Genomic DNA, 25,199 nt, shown 5'->3' with positions numbered 1-25,199 from the left:
TCTAAATAAACTGAAGCCCAGCAGCTCTTTTACATTGAGTTTCTTCCTTGGCTAGGGCTCTACCATCCTCTCAACTGGTCTTGGTTTTAGAGTCATGCTGCCCATAGAACACCAGAACACGGGGTCTAAGAGGAGAGGGGCTGGGCTGCAGCTGAGAGTGGGACGTAGTGTCTTGGCTCAACTGTTCCTCCCATCTTTCTACCTCTGGTTTTTCTCACTACAGATAAGTTGGTTGCTTCTGAACATCTTGGAGACAAACAATAGGTCAGGTCTGTAAGATGGCTGCAGTGCTCTGCAATAATGTACCCAACCAATACTGATTCTCCCTTGAGGCATCAACATACTGCCACACCTTCACCATGTGCAGAATGCTGTTCTAGTGACTTGACTTGCTCAGATGTTTCAGAGTGTGTCTGAAGTCATGGGCATCCCAGTTCAGTGCAAGTGAGCATGTGAGCTTACAAAAGAACTGGAGGGACTGGGGCATGGTGACACTTGCTTGTTATCCCTGCACTCAAGGGGCTGAGGCACGAGGATTCTGAGTCAGGGTCAGTCTGAGCTGCTTAGTGAGACCCTGTTTGAAAAACTAAAATAGTGGAGAAAATTTCTTAAAAATGGAATCAAGTAGGGAATGCATAATACATATGACAAAGTACATTTATATTTAAAAAAATGAAAATGCTGATAGCAGTAAAAAGTGGACGTGTTCCTATTGGTATGTTTATATGTAAGTGCATGTATATCTGCATTCATGGAGAAAAACACCCGTTTTTCAATAGTATATTTATTTGTCATAAACACAGGGATGAGACTTAAAATACATACCAAAATATTTTGTTGGGATTGCTGTGGTATGTTTTTCCTTTAGTTTTTATTTGTGCCATTTTTAACTTCTTCCACATAGTGTTTTACATTTTCCAAATTTTCTACATAAATGTGTCTTTTATTATGAGTAATGGCTTCTGATTACAGTTTGTTGACATTTCTGTGCTTCTGAAGAAATCCTGTGGCCCTAGGAATCCCCTATGGAAACAAGCCAATGGGTAGCTTTCTGCTGTGTTCTGCTGATCTCATACTCTGTCCTGCAGTTGACACCTCTTACCTGTGAAATTGTACTTCTTACCCATTCCTGACTATGCACACCTTTGATATTGTCCTGCTTAGCCTTGTCTTCTGACTGTACACACCTGTGAAATTGTCTTGTTTGCCCATGTCCCCTCCTGCTCATTTGTATTTCCGCTCAAATTTACAGAATGTCCCAGTCCTCACGATCTAGGTTTAGAAATACATGAAGTTTGCTTTCAGTCCAGGCTCCCTTCCTGCAGCCTTGGGAATGACCTCACCAGGATGCCTTGCCCAGGGCTGGGAAGTGTGGGCTGACATCCTCCTTCAGTACACTTTGTATCCTGGTCATTGTGTTCTTGACCCTCGGTCAGCTTCCTAGCTCAATAAGGAGGAAGTTTGGTGTGCACTCCAAACTAGAACTCCCTAGGGTGTTTTGATGTAGGTCTTTTTGGTTGTTCATTTGTTTTTTGTTTGTTCCCCCCTCTCTCCTTCCCTCCCTCCCTCTCCACCCCTGCCCCGTATGTGTCAAGTGCTAAGATTAAAAGCATGTAGTACCTACCATTCCAAGCAATAGTAGTTGTAATTTGCCTTAAGTAAAAGATTGACTCTTATACTTTATGTGCTAATCTCATATTTATTCTATGAAAAAGTACCCAGAAATTTTAATTAAGTTATTTAAAGCTTGATCTATGCCATCCTTAGAGAGACTATACTTTCATTTTGAACTAGATTTGTTGTTGTTTCTATTTTGTTTTTGAGACAGGGGCTTTCTCTGTAGCCCCTGCTTTCCTAAAACTTGCTATTTAGGCCAGGCTGACTTCAAACTCACAAGAGTAGAGTGCTTGACTTCTTTCTGGTTTTTGGTTGGGGTTTGTTTGTTTGTTTGTTTGTTTGAAACAGGGTTTCAGTATGTAGCACTGGCTAGCCTAGAACTCACTATGTAGACCAGGTTACCTTTCAACTTAGATCTACCTGCCTTTGTCATGTTTTTATAATCTGCATTAGTTATATTATCTCCACAATCAGGTCTGCTTCTCTAACAAAACAACAAACACTGCAATTCAGTTCAGAGTCAAAATGCAGGTCATTGGCCTGGCCATCATTCTGCTCCAGTGGAACTCAGTTTTACCTGGGTTCCATAGTAACCAGTGCTGGTGCTGCTCCTGTAAACCATCCCCATCTCAGGCTAGTTTCCTCACCTCACCCACCAGTCCCCTCACATCCCTTTGCTTAGGCTGCTTTTATGTTTCCAAAGAAGATTGCTGAACTAGTGGGGGGGGCGGTGTCTGAAACCTCTCTAGTCCCAGTATCCTGTGGTTGAATAGTGGCTAGCACTTGTCATTAAAAGGTCTCCCAAAATAAATGGGAAGAGGGAAACCACATTTTTTACGTCTATCCATGAAAGAAGTTAGCTGAAGTTGTGTTATTACAAGAGGGCACAGGGCAGGTACAAGAAAAAGCACACATAGCCTTTGTCGTGCACATGGAGGTCAAGAGGACAACTTACAAGAGTTTGCCTTCTCCTTCTACCATGCCAGTATCAGGGTTGGAACTCAGGTCGTCAAGCTTGGGGGCAAGGGCCTTTTCCTACTGAGCCATCTTACAGGCCCTGAAGCTTTGTTTAGAGTTTTAACAAATACCAAAGAATAACTAATCCATCCTGGACTTTTCCGTAAAATCATTCTGTGATATTGTGTTTAGGACTGCCTCTTCATTCTTAGGCACAATAGGGTCTTATCATCAAGATCTGGAGGCTTACCAAGAGCAATGGCAATAGCCATTGTTTAGGGGTCTGTGGGATCCCACTGGCAAACAACTCAAAAGGGGCTTTTATTTGCTATCATGAGGTGCCTAGTTGTCTATATTGTTGACATCTCCCCCATCCTCTGTTATTGTATGACTCCATTTAAACTCTTTTATGTGTATTTATTCTAAAGTATTAGGTTTCCGTGTAACTTCAAGAGACCTTTAGCCTTTAGTGTTAGTTACCCCTCTTCATATTCCCCCTTTATCCCACTTTCCACTCCTACCTCATTTAATCCTTCTTGCCCCATCATTTTCAATTTTCTCTTCATACCACCTTTGTTCTGTCTCCCCTCTCTTAAAGCATCCACCTCATGACCCTTTATTACTTCCCTGACCTCTGTGGGGCACTCCAATTTAAACACACGTGTAAAAATTTAAAACTAGAATTCACATGTTAGTGTATTCAGGGTTTGTTTTTCAGGGTCTAGGTTACAGAATGATTCCAGATACATCCATTTACCTGAGAATTTTATAATTTTTTTCTTAATAGAAAAGTATTATGATGACAATTCACTGTAAAAATATTAACACTTTATTGGGTGATGAACATCTAGCTTGTCTCCATTTCTTGGTTATTGTGAATAAAGCCTCAGAGAACATGAATGATCAGACATCAATGTAGTAGTTATAGAGTCCTTTGGATATGTGTTGGGGTGGGGAGAAAGAAAGGAGAGAGAGAGAGTGTGCATATCATGGTAGACCTATGTCTAGCTTTTTAAGGAACCTTCACACTGATTTTTATAGTGGTTGTACTAGTTTGCACTTCCACCCCCAGTGGCTGTCCCTCTTTCCCATATTCGAACCAACACCTGTTGTCATTTGTTCTTTTGGTCATAGCCATTCTGACCAGGGTAAGGTGAAATTTCAAGTAAATTTTAATTGCATTTCCTTAATGGCTAAGGTTATTGAACACTGAAAAAAAAGTGTTTCTTGGCATTTTGTATTTCATCTTTTGAGAATGCTAGTAAGTTCCAAACCCCACTTTTTAATTGGGTTCCTTTCTTGACATTTAGTTTTTTGAGTTCTTTATATATTCTATATGTTAATCCACTGTCAGATGTATAGCTGGTATTTTTCCCATTCCATAGGCTGCATTTCCCCTGCATTATAGTGTACTTTGTGGTACAGGAGCTTTTTAACTTCATGAGATCCCATTTATGAGTTGTTGGTCTTGAAGCCTGTATTACCAGAGTACCGTTAGAGTGTCTCTTTTTAGTCCTGTAAGATGAAGCATATCCCCTAATTTCTTCTCATAGATTGGGGTATCAGTTCTTATGTTCAGGTCCTTGATCTGTTTGAAGTTGAGTTCTATGCAAGGTGTGAAATAAGGATCTAATTTCATTCTGCAGATATCTAAACAGTTCGACCAGCACCCTTTGTTGAAGATGCTGCTTTTCCCCAATGTCTAGTTTTGACCTGTTTATCAAAAATCAGGTGGCTATATAAGTATGGGCTTCTATATGTGTGTCCAAGTTCTCTAGTCTATTGTTCATTGTGTCTGTTTTTATGCCAGTACTATGATAGTTTTATTACTATAGTTCTGTAATATAATTTGAAATCTGGGAGGATGATGCCTCTAGCAGTGTTTTCATTCTTCAGGGTCCTTTTGGGATATTTTGAGTCCTTTGTGTTTCCATATTAATTTTAAGGTTCCTTTTTCGATTTCTGTTTAGGATTGCATTTGGGTTTTTTGATTTGAGGCAAGGTTTCACAGTGGCTGGCCTCTAACTCAAGAGATAACACCTGCCACTGTCTCTGGGATATGCCTCTATGTGCCACCATGCCTGACCCTTCATTGGAATTTTGGTGGGGATTATATTGGATATGTAAATTGCTTTTAGCAGGAATGACATTTTCATAATATTCATCCCTGTCAATCTATGAACATGGGAGGTCTTTCTATCTTCTGTTCTCTTCAGTTTCTTTCTTTAAAGTTTTAATTTACAAATGTTTAAGAATGAAGTCTCTTTGCTTGCTAGGCCAAGGTTCTGGCCCAGCTTCATGTGAGGAACCAAAGATAAATTTCTAGGGAAAAAAATGAGTATTTCCTTGTGAATCTAGAGCTGTGAGTGAAGGGTGGAAAACTTCAAGGCTCTCCAGTTTAGTAGCTGGGGGGCTTTGGGGGACAGACTACTGGGGAAATGCTCTCTCAGAGGACAAGCTGAATTTGCACTACCTTGAGTTAGTGCATTCTCCTTGCAGAAGCCTGTCCTTTATATCCTCTACAAGGAACTACTTGGTGAGTTGATGGACTAATGTGTGCCCAGAAGAACTAGTCTTTAGAAAGGACAACACAAAATTTGGTGACAGTTTATCACAAGTTTCTCTGTTTTCTGCAGCCTTCTGGTTTCTGAGGCTGAAGAAGGGTGCCTGTTCTGACAAAAACTGAGGTTAAAGCCATACAGTATACATAATGTACAGACACCAAGTCTGGATGCAACAGCATTTACTGTGGAGAGGCTGACCTGCAAGTGCTCCTTGGAGCCTTCTAAACAAGGTCAGGCCTGGTCCCAGTACCTCCACGAGAAGCAAGTGTCTTCCACTGCAGAATACTTTTGTTCCCCATCACTTGGTCTCCTGTTAGGGATGGCAATTGTGTTTACTAACAATTTATCATATAATATGGATCCCTAAATATACATTTGGGTTAGAAGTAAATAATTCTCTTAATTACCTTAAACTTCTGGATGCATATACTTTTCATGAGGTTTACTAATACTTCATTCACTTAATGAAATCTCTCACTCATCCATTGACTTCAGCTACATGTATTATGGTATTGTTTAAGTACCTGTGTATTGACCTCTGTCAGTCAAGTTTAGACCTGCATTTTTGTAGCTTCTTTACACTTAAATTTGGTAAATGAGTAACTGGGGACCTTGATTGATAGAACAATAGGACCATGGCAAAGAGGCTCATTCCTCAGCATCCTGCAGGGTTTGACATGCAAGCATGTAACATTTTTGTCCCATCTTTTGTCTTCACAGTGAGAGAAAAACGCAAGAGTCTCTTCATTAACCATGTAAGTGAAACTGCTTCCCCATGTTTTTCCTAACCAGTTGTACAGTAGACACTGATAGGTGAAGGCACCCTATGTGTTGTGTGGGACTTAGAAGATTGTGATGGGGTGATGAACAGCTGAATTGCCAGACATTGTATGGGTTTCACTCCCACTGCCTTGTCTCCAGATTCCCTAAGGCTGCTGTGGAAGGAACTATGCCTGTGGATAGGACCACAGTGCCACCACAACATTACACAGGTTCAAACAAAGCAAATGCTTTTAATTTTGAACCTTTCATTTCTGCTCACACCAAATTCCTGGTTTGGGGCTTTTGTTTTTTTTTTATTTGTGTAGTGTAGTTCCCTTCAAATAAATACATAATTGTTTTTTCAAGAGCAGCTGTCTGCTTCTCTCTCTCTTCTACACAATTGCTGTTTGTGGTACAGGGCCACAAATTTCTATGTGTGTGCTCAAAAACAGTTTCTATCTGGAGAAACTAAATTGGCCCTTTAATTTTAAAAGCATTTTCAAAATTTCCCTCTAGTGCCTTGGCCATTCTGAGCAGTGCATCTCCCCGTGGTGGCTGTACAGGATAGTAACCGGTACACCTACCTTCTCCAGTCTCTCCCCACCACTCCCTGGCAAAATCTGTAACAGACCAGGTATAACCACACCTCTTGTTTAAACATGTGCCTTGTTCTTTAAGAAAGCAAACTGCTACTACAAGGTAAGTAGTGATAGAGTTATGCGAACCGCCAGAGTAAGTGTGCTCCACACTCTCACTGAAAACTGCAGTGATGAATCTGACCCAGCAGAGGCTGGCTCAGGACTGTTATTCATTGTTTCAGAACTTGTAGATTCTGACATGCTTAAGGATAAAGATGTGTATTTCAGACTCTTAAGGCCATCAGAAGACACATGCTGGACCCATAGGGTGATTCTGCTGCAGCAGTGGCATCTAATGTGTACATAGCACTTCCTAGCTCCATTCAGGGTTATTTTTTATTTAGTTATTTTTTAAAAATTTGCTTGTGTTTTTATGTGAGCCATCTCATCAGCCCTCTGTTAGATTTCTAAAGCACTTCCCTGACCCTCTAGATTGGTTTTCTTGTTGTTTGTTTTATTTTTCTTTTAACAGACACAATAGTTTGTTTACAGTTGAAGTCTATAAGATAGTTATAAGACAGCCAGTTTTACGCATCAGAAATGGTATTGATGGTATGAATTATATCACAGACAATAACATGAAACTGGCATAAAACAAAGCTGAGGTAGAAAGACAAGCAATTTTTCTTTTAATTCATTAAGGCTAGATTAAATTTTGTTAAAGAACTGTTAACACTCTTAACACACTGTAGTTTCACTCTTGGAACATCACATCAGCCTCCTTGTCAACAAACCTCAACATACCTAAAGGAAATCTAAATGAGGAGAGAATAAAATGAGAGGTCCTCAGGGATAGAGAGAACATAAACAATAGAATACACTTAAGTCTTACCAGGCGGCACTTCCTTGGCTCTCTAGGTTTCTAGCATAGAGTTGTAAAACATTTGTGGGATCAGAGTGTATAGCATGAGAAGCAGTGATGAAAATGGCCATGATATTGGTGTTAGGAAGTGGTGTACCCCTGAATATAGAAGAGTGAGTGATTGAAGCTAAGCCCTCTTCCAGTTATTTACCTGTGCATGTACTTGACTGCTTTCCCCATGTTAACACTTATGTGCTAAAGCACCCATAAGGGAAAAGCTGAAATTTCTACCAGACCCCTAATAGCCAGTTTGAGGGCCTGTGAAGAAAGAAGAGGTTTGATTGTCTAGGCTGCTCTTAATAATGGCTAATGGGATAGGTGTGTTATCAAAGCTCCAATCTCCATATTTGTTTTCATGTGCTCTCCGCTGTGATCTTACTTGTATCCTGTGCACTCCTGGCATGTGTCTCCTACTTAGTCATTAGCCGTGGGCCAGTATGTGGATATGGGTGGTAGATTGTACATCCCAACTCATGCTTTCCTATGTGATTTGCCAGGCTGTAGTACAGGGAAATCAAACAGATGTTGATCTCTCACTTGTACTTGCTCCTGAATAAAGATAGTTGTGTGCTGAGTTTCTTTGTAGGAAACAACCCTTAAACGTGTGATCTTCTACCCCATTCAGAGACTTGCCTAAAATTGAGCACATGAGTGCTGTTAAGCTGCATAGAGGCTATCTGCATAAAGTGAGACTCTCTGCAAACTGGATTATGTCTGTATACGAGTTGCGGTTGTCTTGGGGTTTCTGTTCCTGTAAGGACACACCGTGACCACAGGAACTCTTATAAAGGAAAACACTTAATTGGGACTGGCTTACAGTTCAGAGGGTTAGTCCATTATCATCATGGCAGGAAACATGGTGGCATGCAGGCAGACATGGTACTGGAGAGGTAGCTGAGACTTCTACATCTGGGTCCACAGACAGGAAGAAGAGACAGTGAGCCACTAGCCTAGCTTAAGCATCTGAAACTTCAAAGCCTGCCTATAGTGACAAGCTTCCTCCAACAAGACCACCTTCTAATAGTGCCTCTCCCTGTGAGCTTATGGGGGCCATTGTCTTTCAGACCACCACAGTGACTTTGTAGCTTGTAACATAAAAGTTAAAAAAAGAAGGGGAACTGGAGAAATGGCTCAGAGGTTGAGAGTACTTGCTGTTCTTTTCAGAGGGCCTGAGTTCAATTCCTAGTACCCATGTAAGAGGCTTACAACCTCTTGTAGCTCTAGGGGATTTGACACTCTTCTAGCCTCTTTGGGGACATACATATACATACACACATACATGAAAAATAATAAGAGATCTTAAAAAAGAAAGAAAAGCAGGAGGAGCAGGATGGGAAACACTATAACAATTGGAATCTTCTACCTTGTGGACTTACCAACTGACTTGGATAGTCTCCACCCCAGCTCAGCACTCATTTACACACTTCTGCTGATGAAAAACCTCTAGAGGCATAAAGAAAGAAGTAAGCAGAGCCAAGGTTGGAACTTATCTGTGTATGTGACAGTTATGCTTTTACAGGACTGTCGATAGGATTCAGTTTGAAATATGGATCCTAAGTAAAAATTTCAATGTGTTCTTGAATTTTAGAACAACTGGTATCTTTTGTCCCTTTTTATATAACTTTATTGTTGCTTGATTTCTCCTTTGAGTTTCTGAAGAACCTGTGTGGTATATATTGCTCAGGCAATCTACAAGGAAGATGCTCCAGAAACATGAAAGCAGTGCAGTAGATGAGCAGTGAAGAAAAATGGGCACAGTTCCCTCTGATCCTAGCTAACTAATAGCAACTGGCGGTGCATTGGTTGCTGTTCTCATTGCTGTGATCAAATACTTGACACAAACAGCTTAAAGGGAGAAAGGATGATCTTGTTTGACAGTGTAAGCATTCGGTGGGAAAGGCATGACAGCAAGAGCTTGAGGGAGCTGATTACATTTTATGTGCAGTGAGGAAGCAGAAAGAGTTGGGAGTTAGTGCCAGCTAACTTTTTTTTCTTTCTGTAGGCTGGGCTCTTGCCCATGCACTAGTGCCACCCACGGTGAAAATTTATCTTTACACTTCATTGAAAACCTCACAGACATGCCCAGTGGCTTGTCTCCTAGAAGACTGTAGGTCCTATCAAGTTGACAGTCTCTGTTTTCCATAGCAGGGAACGTGACCTCTTCCAGGTGGAGAAGGACAAAGAAAGGACTAAGGGATAAAATGTCACTACTTCTGAAGATTTACTACATGGGAATAGAATAGTCTAAGATTCTCAACAGCAAGGAAACCACATGACTTATAACGATTAATATCCTAATCAGCACTTTTGTTCTAGATGTAATTAGAATGATCAGTTAGAGAAAAATGTGATGTTATGAAAAAATTTATAGCCATGTGTAAAGGTCTTTATTTAAAATGTCTTTTTTATAAATTTGCTGAAGTTTTGGTTTGGGTTTTCTTGAAAGTCAACTATTTCAGTACTTTTTTTAAAACTAGAATGATTAAAAATTATAATGTTGTAGATAATTGCAGTTGGTAGTCTTCCCAAAGTACAAGAAAACTCATACCATTGTGGACGCCTCATTTTTCTGACATCCTTCTGCCTCCTAGCAACAGCATATGTAATGTGAATTAATTATTCTAAGCATTTAATGAAGTTTGGAGGAGGTGGAAAGATGTCATTCCAAGGCAGGTCAGGGGTAGAATGGCCATCCTTCCTCCTTTCTCATGTCCTTTTCATTGCAGATGTTTGGTTTGGTTTTTGGTGTTTTTGGTTTTTTGAGACAGTGTTTCTCTGTCTAGCTTTGGAGCCTGTCCTAGAACTTGCTCTGTAGATTAGGCTGGCCTCCAACTCACAGAGATCCGACTGCCTCTGCCTCCTGAGTGCTGTGATTAAAGGTGTGCACTGTAAATGTGTTTTAAAACAAAGAAGCTGAACAGGAGATTAATCTATAGTGTCATTCTCTTGTAAAAACTTCCGATGATGAGCCTCAACATTAAGATAGATGATTGTTCTGAAAACTTATAATAATGTAATTTGAAATCATGTGTCAATTAATCAAGACTCTTCTTACTATTTGGACCCAGAGCCAAAAGAACACTGAAGCCCTAGTCTGGCAGCCTTGAAAAGTGTTTTGAAGTGTTTGTCTTCTCCAATGGGTCATGATGGCTGTCCTGTTTGACTCTGTGGGAGGCAGTGAAAGGAAGGTGATCTGCAACTTGATTACAGCAAGTGTCTGCAGGCTAGTATGGCTCACAGGAGGCTAGGTAAATGTGTAGTTTTCTAGGTTCTATATTAATAACTGATGATGTTTTTCTACTATTTGGGTATAATTTTGGGTATTTTGTTATGTAATTATTAAGACCCCGTTTCCTAAGTGGTCATATACTATGTTCATCTCATTTTAAGAACACTGTTTCTTTTATGTAGTTTAGTTCTGAACTGATTGTTTCTCATGGGCTGTACTAAGTAATTGAAAAAGAGTTTCTTCTAAAATAAGATCTTTGCTAGTTTCATTCTGTGTCAGCAGAGTAAGCATTGGGACCACCAGCTCTCCAATAAATATACAGAAACTTAATATTAATTATAAATCCTCATGCTTATTACTAACTAGCTCTTATAACCTAAATTAACCCAGTTATAGTAATCTACATTCTGTTAGTGTGGCTTTACCTCTCTTTCTCCTGTTTTCTCTCCATGTCTGGCTGGGGAATCTCTAACTCCACCCTTCTTCTTCCCAGCATTCTCCTAGTGTTGCTCTCCTACACAGTCACTTCCTGCCCAGCTATAGGCCTGTCAGCTTTTTATTAATCCGTGATACTAATAAATATAGTGTACAAAGATTGTTTCACAGCAATTCTGTATCTTAAATTACTGAAATCTAAGAGGAAATGGGATAGCCTGAATCTGATGTTTTTAAAATTCTGAACTTTGCTTCTAAGAGATTTGTTCTCATTGGAAGAGAAATGTATCAAACAGCTAGGATGCTAAAGAAGATTCAGTGAAATTTCAGATATGTTAACATATTAGAATACACTAAGTTGCAGGAATTAGACTTATTTAGAGGTAGTTTCAAATTGAGAGAAGTTATAAAAAAGGAAGGAATACTACCAAACTGTCTTTTCAAACCCAATAAATATTACCTTACCACAATGCTTCAGATATACACAAATCAATAAATTAATGCATCACATAAATAGACTCAAGAGACAATACATGATCAGATCAGTAGATACAGAAAAGGGTTGGTTGGTTGTTCGTTTGCTTTACAAAATCTAACATTCTCCTTATGGGCAGTTCTATGCCTAACATGCTAAATAGGGAAAAACAAAGCATATCCGCTAAAGTCAGGAACAAGACAAAGGGTGGCCACTTGTCCACAATCCCTAGGTTTTTTTTTTTTTTTTTTTTTTCCAGTATGCTTCTTCAGGTCTTAGCTACAACACTGGGACAAGAGAAGGAAAAGAAAGGAATAGAAATAAGGAAAGTAAGAGTGCCACTATTAGCAAATGATAGCATTCTATATACAAGATACCTTTAAGACAACAGGAAAATTCTTAAGGTAAGCATTTTTACCAGAGTGATAGCAAGCAAAATCACAATTAAAAAATTAGGAACACAGTTTTTAAAATATTGTAGAATAAACATCTACAATGAAAACTTTAAAACAGTGAAGAACGAAATTAAGATATACAAAGTGGAAAGAACCCTGGCTGTCCTTGATAAGTGCAGGGTCTTAGGCCAACCACAGAAGGTTGAGCTAGATCCAAGGATGGGTAAGTGCTCTGCTCTCCCGTTCCCAGCCTTCCAGGGTCCTGGAGACAAATCAGATGCAGCAGGGAGTCTAGTCAAGCAGGAACTCATTTATTACCACACAGCAAGCATCTTTTAAAGGAAAAAACCCACAGAGCCGGACAACAGCCAGCCAGTGGTTTTAAAGGTCAGCCTATCACTCTCCTAGGCACGCATGCTAGGCTTTACCTAGTGAACATGAACTATTCATATAGTTACCTCATCTTATTCAATCTAGGCAACCAATCATCTTTTTTGTGTGTGAACAACTCAGGACTCGCCCATCTGACTTTCCCTCAGCGCCATCTTTGACAGGCTGGTGTGCCCTACAGATAAGAGTTCTGTATATGAAGCCCTGGCCCTCTATATGGAATTGGAATGTAGTTCCTGTGCATTGGGCACACATTGCTCAGGCCTGGAGTCCGGGTAGGAAGTAGTTCTGCCCTTACTTTTGAGCAGTCTGACTTGCTTCATGGTCAGAGTATGCTGATGGCACAGGATGATCATCTGCTTTTCATAAGGACAAATAAATAGGCTTATATAGTATTTTTACCAGCAACATGGTGACACATAATTTTTCCTGTTCCTACGTTAATCCTTGGTTCTTAGGTGTTCAGTTTGCTTAAAGAGGGATTTCCAGTTAGAGACTGAGAGGGAAGAAAGTAGATAAGACCCATAGTACCCTACATCGTCACCTTATTGAGTATTCTTAGTCCTTCACTTTAGTCTGTATTTTGGCTAGAAAGTGTTAATTTCCCAGTCTCATCTCTTTCATTGTGCTGGCTAGTTTTATGTCAGCTTGACAAGGGCTAGAGTCATCTGAATGGAGGATACCTGAATTGAAAAAAAAAAAAAATGCCTCCATAAGATCCAGCTTTAAGTTATTTTCTTAACTAGTAATTGTTGGGAAAGGGCCCAGCCCTTTATGGGTGGTATTCCTAGGTTCTATAAGAAAGCAAGCTGAGCAAGCCAGTAAGCAGCACTCCTCCAACCTCTGTATCATCTCCTGCATCCAGGTTCTTGACCTGTGTGAGTTCCTGTCCTGACTTCTTTTGATGATGAACAGTAATGTGAAAGAATAACCCAAAACAACTTCTTCCTAAGTTGTTTTGATTTTGGTGTTCAAAGCAATAGTAACCCTAACTAAGATAAGTAGAGCCCCCTCTTCTCGATTGTGTGTCTGTCTGCCTGTCCATTCACTTAACTATTTGTCTGCATCCATCTTCAGCATGGACTTATGATTTTGTTTTCACTAATACAGAGTTCCTTCTTGTGCTTAATCATTTTGTTCTTCAGGTTGACCTAGAGTTTGCAGTTAACACTCAATTTTTAGTCTTTCTGAAGAGTCTAACTATGTACCTAAATAAACATCCATATTGTCTTACCCTCCAACATTTAAAACTCAGTTTTTCTCTGACCCTGCCCTGCTGTGAAAACCATAACCTAAAACACATGTGATCCATTAAATTAGGAAACTACAGCAATTATAGAAAAATGCTACTTAGAAACAAGCTTCCTTTTCTTGTGGCTGTAAAGTAGCAGAATATCCCAGTGGGTACTTGAGAGTCCTCCTGAGTATATTGTGTCCAGTACCATTGGGATGCCTCTCCCCACATCATGCCAACCCTTGTCTGTGTTTTTGGATATTACCTCACTTTCAATGTTCATTTTACTTGATCCTATGGAGCCCTGAGATGCAAGACTTTCATTGTCACCAAAAATGGGTTCCTAAAATAAAGATTCTGTTGATAGAAATTTAACTCTATTTATGGAGTATGTCCTGGCATGTAAATGACCATGCATCCTTAGCAAAAGGGAAGCTCTGTCACCTGCCATGGATGGATACACCGTTGGAGAGAGTGAGCCCAAGGTGGCCATGTATTTCCTAAGCCAGGAAAGATAATCTAGGATAGTGGGGTGATCTAAGGTGTCCCTTACAAACAGGTTATGAGAATTTTTAACAAGGCTGCACTATAGAGAAACAATCTTCTATCACTGGCCCCTGAGCCTAGCTGCCACTCCTCCCCCAGAACCTGAGCATCTCAACTTAGTAACTAACTATAGCTCCTTGGGTCTGCCTTGTACCAGTTTGCTGAGCATGGTGCCTTCACTTTTGGGAAGCACAGACTTCTCTATGAGATCTGAGGTGACACTTTGTTACCCTCACACAGTTGGCTCCCACCGGACCCTGTTTTTATAATGGGGAGGAAGACTTTCTGTGCTTGGTCGTAGGGCTGGAAACATGCCAGCCTAAGAAATTAAGCTGCTTCCCATCTGGTGACTCAAAGCCTGAGTCCTGTCACTAGACAGAGTCCACCTGAGTGAATGCAGGTGACAGCATAATGTGGTTAGTGTCCTTAAGGTGAATACAGGGTGAATAGAGCACAAGGAGAGAACACAGTCCCCATGGGTATAGACATTATCAAGAAGGCAACCTGAGGAACAGTTCTGAGGGGCAAACAAAACAGGGAAGGAAAATGCCTTCAAGGTACTTATATGCAGTGTGGACAGGTGAACTTCAAGGTAAGCAGGTTTTTCCTGATGGCCTCCCCCTGATTTGATGTGACATAAGATGTAGGCTGGGGTTACTGTGGAAGGTGCATTGAGGCCTACCCCTACACACTTGTGTGGTGTATGTGTGCTTGTGTAGGCCCACTTATCTCTTGGGCCTGAAAGTCTTCAGTGTTGGGATTACTAAACAGTTAACCTTAGTATCTAAAACGCAAGGTAATAACTGTATTTAGCCTTTTCAACATGCAGTACAATGGGTTTTATATATTAGTGGACCTGGGTGTAAATAGTAAATTATTTTGTATTATGGACATTGACTTGTTTCAGTAGTAGCTCTACAGTGGCCTTGCTTAGCATATTCATAATTTACTTTATAAAATATACATTGTTTAAAAGAAAAGTGCTCCTACTACATTGGAAATAATCCATGCTCATCTTCTTCCTGTTGAGTTTTAGCCTAGATCCTCTTCCAAACAGAAGTGCCATGAGCTGGAGATTGTTCCTCTGTCACTGAGACAAGTGTCCTGGGAATTCTCAGCTTTCTGCACCATTAAGCCTCTTTTCAAGTAAAACACTGCCATAGGCATTTTCTTTTGTGTTCTAAAATGTTAGAGACATTCCGCATCGAAGGCATCTTGGCATTTTTAAAAACATAGTCCTCTGTACAGAGAAGCAGAGCCTTCTACAAGCCACCTCTCCCATAACATTTACTAATGTTATCAAGCACTCCTCATAGTGACCATATGAGGCTATATCTGCTATTCTCAATGCTCTACAGACAAGTAAATTAAGCTAAGAAGAGGGAAGCAAAGTAACCCAGCAGGCAGGCAGTTAGTTACTTGGGGGCAGTCTCAAACTCCTGTTGTAGCTTCTGTGTGCCTCTGTTTTATTTTTTAAACGTTATTTTATTACCATTTTGAGGTTGTTAGACATGGTTAGGTATTTACATCAGTCCCACTCACACTCTTCTCCAGCTATTCCCTCTCAAGTTCATGACATTTTCTTCTTAATTCTCTCTCTCTCTCTCTCTCTCTCTCTCTCTCTCTCTCTCTCTCTCTCTCTCTCACACACACACACACACACACACACACACAGAGTATGGCAGAGAAACACACACATTATGAATACCTACCTGCTGAGTCTATTTAGTGTTGCTCATATGTATATTTGTTTAGGGCTGACCACTTGGGATTGGATAACCTGTCATGGACCTCATCCCTGGAAAAGACTGACTATCCCAAACTGAGCACCCATTAGTTCATTAGTTGCCTGCTCTTCATCTAGATGTAGGACCTTGTGAGATTTATCCCCCTCTACCTTGGAATATCAGCAAGGTATGTCATTGTTCAGGTCTTATTTAGGTAACCATATTGTTGAAATTTCATGGGTGCAACTCTGTCATATATAGAAAACAATGTTTCTCAGCAGACATTCTGGTCTTCTGACTTTTATGGTTTTTCTGCCCAGAACATCTTCCATGTTGTTTCCTGTGCTGCAGATGTATCAGCTAGGGTTGGGCATCCCACATTTAGTAATTCTCTGTGCTTTGACCAGGTGTGAATTTCTGTGATGGCCCTCATCTGCTACAAAAAGAAGTTTCTTTGATGATCAACCAGAGTTACACTTATCAATGTGGATATAAGGATAAATATTTAGAATCGAATTGGGAACTATACTGGTTTAGGAAATTGTCACTAGTGGGCTCTCCTCTAGGGTTCATGGCCTCACCAGCCATTAGTGTTTGGTTGAGGTACAGTACCAGGCATGAAATGCCACTAGTGCATTCTTGGGTATGCCACTTCTGTATCCTTGAATATGTCTTGCTGTGCTGGATTTTGTTGTGGTTTGTGACTAGTGTCTCCTATGCCTCTTCCTGCCATCTTTCTACCAGTAGATTGGAACTTGCAGGGAGAGTATACATCACACATGTATAAGCATACTGTTTTATTTTGGAATTTCAGAATCATAGGGCAATACTTACATAAAACATTTGGCTGAACTATCTAGCATAGTGAATAGTATTTAGAATGTTGATGAAGCCTGAGTGAGTGCACTGTGACTAACTCTTGGAAGCACAACTAGTGCTTTGGTACCATCAGAGGCATTGGGAAGTAAAACCTGGCCATGCTGTGGCACTGGGATCTGATGTTGGTGCATGGTATTCCCACCCTCCTGCTGTGCTCTTAGAGGAACAGCTCAGTTCACAAACCCAAACAAGACAGCACAGGCTCTCCTGGTAGGTTTCTCCTTTCAGCATGTTAGTGGCTTTAGATCAAAGACAACCAGTGGCTTGATGCAGATAGCACCTAAAGTGATGAAGTACTCTGAAGCTAAAATTTGGGGGTAGGGGGACTAGTTATAGAAATTGGTTTGGGAGTGGAATTGTAACCTTAGAAAGGATGTTAGCTATAAATTCTGGGATGCTGTGACTAAAAGCTGAGCTACCCTGGGCCAGAGACTAAACTGACCTTTGACCCCTTGGTCTGCATACCTAGTGTGTGTTATTGCCCACTGACTCAGTGCTAGATGAAGAGAGTTCAGGTCATATTCCTTGCTGCAGTAGAGCACTGCCCCACAGCTTCAGTTTTTGGTAGTTTGTATCATATTTTTGTCTTCAGGGAATTTATCTGAGAGAGAGGATCTAGAAGTAAAATACCATTTGTCTTTTTGCATTGTTTGAATTACTAATATAACATGTCTCTAAAATATTAGCATGTAACTGAATGCTGAATTTTTATTTCGGAATCTGTTAATGGGGGGCAGTAGATTTTCTTCCTGCAGCATGGGAATGCCATAATTACAGCTTTTCTTCATTTCTGATGTTTCTTAATATCACATTATTTCAGTGTTATTGCTACAAGAGAATAGCTTTTAATAGCATCCCAAAATACCTTAAGAAGAATGTTAATTATTTGACTGACCTGAAATGCCATGATAAACTTAATGTTGAAATCCTAACCTGAACTTTACAAGCTTTTGTGATTCCCTTCCCACGCACAAGCACCTAGTAGTCAGCTTGAGCTAGAGGCCCAAGAGCATGCCTGATGGCCCGAGGCTGGTGCCTCTGACCTGTCTGCTGCTAACAAAGTATTCTACAGCTCTGCTGCTAGCGGTGCTCCCCAGTGCTACTTTAAAGAACCAAACACTGAAGATATTAAAAAGTAGGTATTCTCAAGAGAAAATTGTGGTTTTAGCATCTTTATGTATTTCTCAGGTTGCTGAAGATTTCACTACTAAGAAAACCTATAGATAGAAAGAGCCTTAGTTCAGATACTCTATCCCGGGGTTTTGCTAAAAGTAGACAGGTCAGGCAGGTGATTCTGTGATTTATAAGGGATTTGGTTTCGTTGCTGACAGTGACACTTGCCTGTAAAAATATTGTCAAGCAAAAGGAACCTTGTTTGCATGGTTTGATTCTTCTCCTCCTCCATCTCTCCTCCCCCTCTTCTCTTTCTTCTCCTCCCAGAATTATCCATATGGAAGTCTAATAACCCTGTTTACCAAACATTTGACAAATATCTCTTAGCATCCAGTTAGCTGTCATGGCTATAAAGTTTATGTTCCCTATCAGAAGTTGTCTTCTTCCTAAAGTTCTCCACAGAACTTGAACTTGTGCAGTCACTAAGAAACCACAATCACAAGAGCACCTATTGTCTAAAGGTTATCTGTGCAAAAGCCCAGTCTTCCACTTCAGAATACAATGTGCCCCTAACAGAAGAACATTTTCACTTAGAAATTCGTGTGAATTTAACCATATTAGGCAAGAGGTTTTTTATTGACCTGGGCTGCATTATTTGTGACTCTCAAGTTAACTTTGTGCCTAGAAAAATGGGTACAGTGTATTCTCAACTTGATCTTACTGCATAAAACTGAAATGCCACCTTCCCTGTATGTATGCACCAAAAATCCACTGTAAGCAGCAAGTTTCCAGTGGTCCGATAAAGAACATGGAGACTAGGAGTGGTGGTGAATTAGCATAGAAAAACAAGACAAATCCCACTGTGGCCTAGTATTTCTGTCCTGTTAGTAATTTTGGTAGAGCTCTTTCTAAGATGTGTTTCCTTTGTGGTCTGATCTCAGAGAAAAGGGCAATGTTGTACCATAGTTATAGTTTTAAAGTACCATGACCAAAAGCAACTTGGAGAGGAAAGGGTTTAGTTCAGCTTAAATGTCACAAGCATAGTTCATCTCCTAGTGAATTAAGGGCAGGAACCAGAGGCCATGGAGGAACACTGCTTACAGACTTGCTCCTCATGGTTTGTTCAGCTTGCTTTCTTACAGCACCCAGGGCTACCAGCCCCAGGTAGCACTGCCCATACTTTCCTGGGCCCTCCCACATGGATCATCGATGAAGAAAATGCCCCAGAGACTTTCCCACAGATCAGTCCGGTGGAGGCACTTCCTCAACTGAGGCCCCCTCCCTCCAAAAGACTCCAGCTTGTATCAAGTTGACAAAAACTGCTGGCACATGCTGCTTGGCAGAAGTGTAATCCTTGTGTAACTGTTGTCGTCTTGTTTTCTAGCATCCTCCAGGCCAGACATCAAGGAAGTACAGCTCCTGCTCCACCATCTTCCTAGATGACAGCACAGTCAGTCAGCCAAACCTCAAGTACACCATCAAATGGTAGGTGTGCAGACTACTTTTTGGTTTATTTGGTTTGGTTTTGGGGCTTGTTTGTTTGTTTTGGTAATGTTGTTTTGAGACAGGGTCTCTCTAACCTTGTCTGTAAGTAAACCATACTGGCCTCAAACTCACAGAGATCTTTCTTCCTGTGCCTCCCAAGTTCTGGAATTAAAAGCATGGGCCACTGTACCTGACAAGGTTTTTTTTGTTTTTGTTTTTTTTAAGTTACTCTTGTTTTATGTGTATGGGTATTTTGTTTAAATGTCTGTGCACCTTTGAATACAGTGCTCTTAGAGGCCAGAAGAGGGAGTCATACCCCCTGGACTGGAGTATTATGAATTGCCATGTGGGTGCTGGCCATTGAACCCTGACTCCTCAGAAGAGCAAGCAGTGATTTTAACCTCTGAACTATGTCTCCAGTCCCCAGGGTAGCCTTCTTTACCTCACCAAAAAGCTTCTTATAGGACCCAGGAGAGTAAAAACATGTGGGTCACTGACACTTAAGAATTTTTTTTTTTTAAGTGACTGTGGTAGCTAAGATGTGGGGTATTCAGAATGTTTGTGCATGTTTCCACTTACATAAAGAAACTAGCTATGGTCAGGGGACACCTAAGTGAAGGGGAAATAGAGAGGGGGGAGGGAGAGGGAGAGATATCAGAGGTCTAAAAGCCTCATGGTTTATGTCTTGTGCACTCCTGTCTTACTAAGAATAAATTCACAATGTATTTTGCCCTCTTGAAAGAAAGAAAGAAACAAACAAACAAACAAACAAACAAACTATGTTACTAGCCGGGCATTGATGGTGCACACCTTTAATCCCAGCACTGGGGAGGCAGAGGTAGGCGGTTCTTTGTGAGTTCGAGGTCAGCCTGGTCTACAGAGTGAGTGCCAGGATAGGCTCCAAAGCAATACAGAGAAACCCTGTCTCAAAAAACCAGGGGAAAAAAAGAAGAAACTAGCATTTTACCTTACTTTAAATATTGATGTTCTAAAATATGTTCATTGTTTCATGTGTGTATGTACGTACAATTTTGCCCTTTCAATTTTGACTGAAGATGTCCCAGCACAGAGACAATAGTGTTTTTTGACTTTTAAATGAAATGAGACCTCCTCCCTCCAAGACCCAGATGGGGACTTTGGCTCTGCTAAGAGTTGGATGGTCTAGCCATGATCTTCTCAGCAGCTGGGGCAATTTAGGCAGTAGTATCCTTCTACATTTGGCCTCAGATCCTGATCTTAAAAGGGAAAAGGGGGGAAATCTTTGGGTCACTTCTTTTTTTTTTTTTGATGGGATTTACTTTCCTCATTTAAAGAGGCAAAGAGCTATTTTTCCCTGTACTCTCCTATCCCCATCAGCACAGTGACAGCAGCCAGGCCTGGCAGAGGTCTCAGAGAACTTTTATATTAGGGCCTGGATATCAATAGCCTGACTGAAAATCTGGGACATTTTGTATCTGTTTAAGAAAGTACACATCTAGTAGCAACCCATATTATCACATAAAGTACTAAAATTACTACCTATAAAATGTTCTGTTTTTATGGACCAAGTTTTCTGATTTGGAAGTACCATTTATGATTGTATGTGACAGTCACTGCCTTAGTCCACGTATTGAGGACTGTAGCTAGTTTTCACAGTCAGTGTCTTAATCCTGTAAGGGGGAAACTGAGGCCCTTAGGTATATATGCTTGATCGCATAAAGTTCCTTTCCCTCATTGCCCCAGCACTTAGATATGGAGTGGTGGCTAGTAAGCATAAACTGAGATGGTCACCATGGGAACTGAGAAGAGATACATCATATAGTGTAATTATCTGAGTGACCTTACCTAGTGCATTCACTTCTTAGTGAATGCTAGGAGATGAACAGTACAGAACCTTTTGGAAATAAATAGGGCTTGTGGGGGAAGTGAAAAGGCCTGAAGATCTCTGTGCCCTGTGGTTTGGGGCAGCTGCTCAAGCTCTGAGGAGCCTGGAATGAAATCTACCAGTTTCCATTACACCCTAGACTACATGAGAGAGAACAATGAAGTGTATCCAGGGCAGCAGGAGCTCTTCACGTTCAAAGAGAGATCTGACCAAGCTCTCCACCTTCTGCCCTTAGGGGACTTAAGATCGTCACTGGTTATGACATAGACACTAGGAACCTCATGGAAAACCAGGTGACATGTCTGAGAGGTGCAAGTATCTGGTTATAGTTGTGGATTCACATAAGTCACCACTGGAAGTCACCTGTAAGCTTAACTTTGTGGTACATACATTCTGGAGGGATCTGTCTGGGGGTGTGGCTTAGAAAACTGAACTTTGAAGCCACTCTGGGAGGGTCCTGTAGGCAGCCAAGGGTGAGGATTCCATATTTAAAGGATGTCTGTCTTCTTTCCCTCCCTTCTTTCCCTCACCTAACTTAGACATTTTATCTAATCCACCTAAACTTGAAATTCCTTCAGTTATTGGTTCAGTTGTTCTAAAAGGTACCCTCTTTTGAAATGAGCTCTGGGAAGGAGGTTGGGTCATTGGAATCCTCTTCAGGTATTGGCTTCTCTCACTTGTTTATGATGAAGGAGATGAAGTGCTCAAAAACTAGAGGTATTAGCTGACCTGATGAGTCCTCTAGATAGCAGTGCTGCATAATAAGAGACGCTCAGAAGGAGAGAAGCAGCGGGTAGACAAAGCAGTCAGATTTCAGCCCCATCTGCCACTTCATCTAACCTTACCCTCACCTACCAAAAAGGAATATCACATTCCTTTTTCTGATTCTCTGTCTCTCCTAAGTCCAAGACCCTCTCATTTCCATCTTTTGTCATTGAATTGATCAAATATTAAGAGCTTTGTTGTGGATATTCTGAATATCTTGGGCAGAACATGTATTTCCTGACCCAGCTGCTGTTCCTTTGAGAGAGTACTCTGAGTTCTAAATCACTGATTCATAAACTAATTTGGTGTGACAACACCCCTGTAAGTTGGGGATTGTTCAAGTTGGCAAGTGAGTTTGCAAATTTTGATGGGGCCAAGATGTCTAGAGGTTTGGGGGTGAGTCCCATCGTGGGGGAAGTGGAAAGGTGGACTCTGCTGGGGGGTAGGCTGGAGGGTTAGGGTGAGACCAACAGTGGGAAAAGTGAAGAGTGACCTTGTACTTCCAGTGAATCCAGTCCTTCCTTGGAAAACTTGGATTCCCTATCACTACTTTAAATGCCAAGTCTGTGGTATGGAGCTAGACTTACCAGTCTCCACACCTCTGCAGCCATCTCCCCATGCTAAATCCTAGAGCAGTTACAAATGTTGGTTAAGAAGATTAGAGGGAATCTGGGGAGTTCTTATATTCCACTGTTCAGGCCTCATTCCCATGGTCCTCTAGGACACCTGCTTCTTGATTGACCACCAAAGGTCTTAGAGTTGCCATATACTCGGCTCACACAGATCTGGCTAACAAGTCAGGTGTGTTGCCAGCAGTTACAAATCTGTTTTATTTGGCTTGTGTCTCTAATTCTGTTGTCCTCAAGGGAAGAAGCATAGGGGCCAAAAACTATTAACTAGATTCTACTAAACCAGTTGTTAGTTTTAAAGTGACTGTCACAACATTGTAACTACTTGATAACTAAACAGTAGTTTCCTTCTTTCTAAAGATAATGTGTAGAAGAAAAGAGCACAACTCTTATACAGGTCAGAAATCCTGATCTGCTATTTGATCCTGATGTGTCTCATTTAGAATATAGGGCCTGTGATAGGGATATGAATGTATGGAGAGATACTCTGGAAACATTATTATTATCTTAACTCTGAAGCCCTTTCACCTTAGTCTTAGATGCCCCCCACCCTCCCCCCCCATCAGCACAGATGCCTTTAGAGATTTGGGGAAGAAGAACCTGTTACCCCTTGGTCCTGAGTATCCTCACACCTAGCTGAGTTCTTGTAAATCATTAGGTCTGGGAAGAGATTATGAGTCACAATATAAGCTGGTGCCAGGGGCTGTCTGGTTCAGTCTCAGTAAATCCAGTACACACCTGAGCTTAGAGATCTCAGAGCTGGCTTAGGTCTCTGTTGTTGCCCCTCCCATCATTTGCCTTTGGTGGTTTCTTGAAGGGCCATTTCTATTCTCTGAGAACCAGAGCACATTGCAGTCCTGCAAATGATCTGTATTGTTAGAGGCTAGGAAAATAACTTGGAGGATTTTCTTACATTTTAAAGTAAGACAAAAGGAGTAGAGAGAATTTTAGACAATTATTTTTCTAAAGGTAGCCAGTCAACTTGATGATGATCAAAACTATGCCATTTTCTATTGAGAAGGAAAAGATCTTATCAAAGTATTCATGGTAAGTGGATCTGAAGTGAAAGGATACTGGTGGGAAGTACATTCATTATGCTCTGGCAAGATACTTAACAGTATGTACTGGGAGTCCCCAGCTGCCAAGTGATTCTATTTTAGGATGCTTTTCTGCAAAAATAATAGAGCCATGAATTATACAGATATTTGTAAGATGTTTATTATGGTATGAATTAATTACTGAATATTCAGTCACAGAGAATGACTATTCAACAATCAAATTATGAAATATAACTAGCAGCTTTTAAAATCATGTTCATTAGGAATATTTCCCAAGGTAAGAAAAGCATTAAGCATGGGATGCCAACCTCTTTGTTCACACACATACAGGTAGAAATAGTAACTGTATAGCTCAAACTGATAGTAGTTATTCGGGGGCAAAGAGATTGTTTTTCTTTTGTTTTGAGACAAAGTCTTTGTACCCCTGCTGGCCTCAAACTCTCCGTTCCCCTGCTCCCAAGTGATGGAATTACAGGTGTTCATCACCGGTCTTGCAAAAGACAAGTTTCCCTCCTAGTACTGGGAACCAAACTCAGGACCACTCACATGCTAGGTAAGCACTCTGCCACTGAACTGCATCTCAACTCAGATTCTTCTTTAAGCTTTTTATATTTTCCAAAATTTCTGTGTTGAATATATTGTATTTTATATTAGAAAAGAAAAATGAATGTTTATTATATTCAGATATTTGAAAAGTTTAGACAGTTTTAAGACAGTATCCTAGGTTAAGTTATACCACCATTTCAGAAAATGAGTGGCTGTGGTGCATAGCTTGCCAAGAAGGTATGTGAGAGGAATATTAACAACTGTTTGTGCTACTCATTATTCTTTCTGTTATACATACATACATACATACATACTAATAATTTGCTAACTCATAGGTAGTGAATTGGAGATTTCTCAATAGGTTTAATTTGTAGCAGTTTTATGTAGTACCTGAATTTTAAAAGTGAGGAAAGCAAAAAATCTGATAGAAAAGCTGTAACTTCCCACTGTCATCCTATTGTTTCCAAAAATAATCTCACAATTCCTGGGAGTGAATACCAGAGTGACTTAATGTGGAGTATGTTCTGATCAGCACTGAGTGAAATGGGGCTTTCCAGATGGACTGTGTGGATTTTAATTAAATTTAGTGATCGCTGCCTGATAGTGCCTCGTACATGAAATGATGAGTGTGTTTATGGAACATTGAATTCCTGTGTTTTATTTTACAGTGTAGCTCTTGCGATATATTACCACATCAAAAACAGGTATGTGGACACTTAATTCTGTGCTAAAAGTATCACACATTGTCTTACTTTATTTTTCCTATTCTTTAACCTTGAATTTATATTTTTAACTCATGTTTTGGTAGACCTTGTAAAGGTTAATGCACCAGAGTGCCAGGGAAGAGCGAGGCTACTTCTGGACCAGGAGCACCACATATGGTGGCAGCAGACTTCTTGAGAAAGCTCAGATTCCTCTTCACTGATTACTTTCTGTATTACTTAACTAAGCATTCTGTGTTTTATAAAATGTTAGGTTTAATTTGAATTCAGTTGGAAATTCAGTTTGACAAAACATGATAGAGTTTCT

The 25,199-nt window shown here is 40.5% G+C and overlaps 1 protein-coding gene across 1 annotated transcript in view; it reads left to right on the top strand.

The window, feature by feature from the left end:
- Ccny (cyclin Y) overlaps nucleotides 1–24,968 on the top strand; it is a 29,809-nt gene extending 4,841 nt beyond the window's left edge. The window contains exons 2-4 of the mRNA XM_035453784.1: nucleotides 5,859–5,893; nucleotides 19,208–19,308; nucleotides 24,839–24,968. Of these exons, the coding sequence (XP_035309675.1) occupies nucleotides 5,859–5,893; nucleotides 19,208–19,308; nucleotides 24,839–24,890 (188 nt within the window). The 3' untranslated portion in view covers nucleotides 24,891–24,968. The remainder of the gene's footprint in view (nucleotides 1–5,858; nucleotides 5,894–19,207; nucleotides 19,309–24,838) is intronic.
- The last annotated feature ends 231 nt before the right edge of the window (nucleotides 24,969–25,199 follow it).

The sequence above is a fragment of the Cricetulus griseus genome, unplaced genomic scaffold, assembly GCF_003668045.3.
Source record: "Cricetulus griseus strain 17A/GY unplaced genomic scaffold, alternate assembly CriGri-PICRH-1.0 unplaced_scaffold_236, whole genome shotgun sequence".
NCBI classification, from domain to species: Eukaryota; Metazoa; Chordata; class Mammalia; order Rodentia; family Cricetidae; genus Cricetulus; species Cricetulus griseus.
This window is presented reverse-complemented; position numbering and strand designations above follow the sequence as displayed.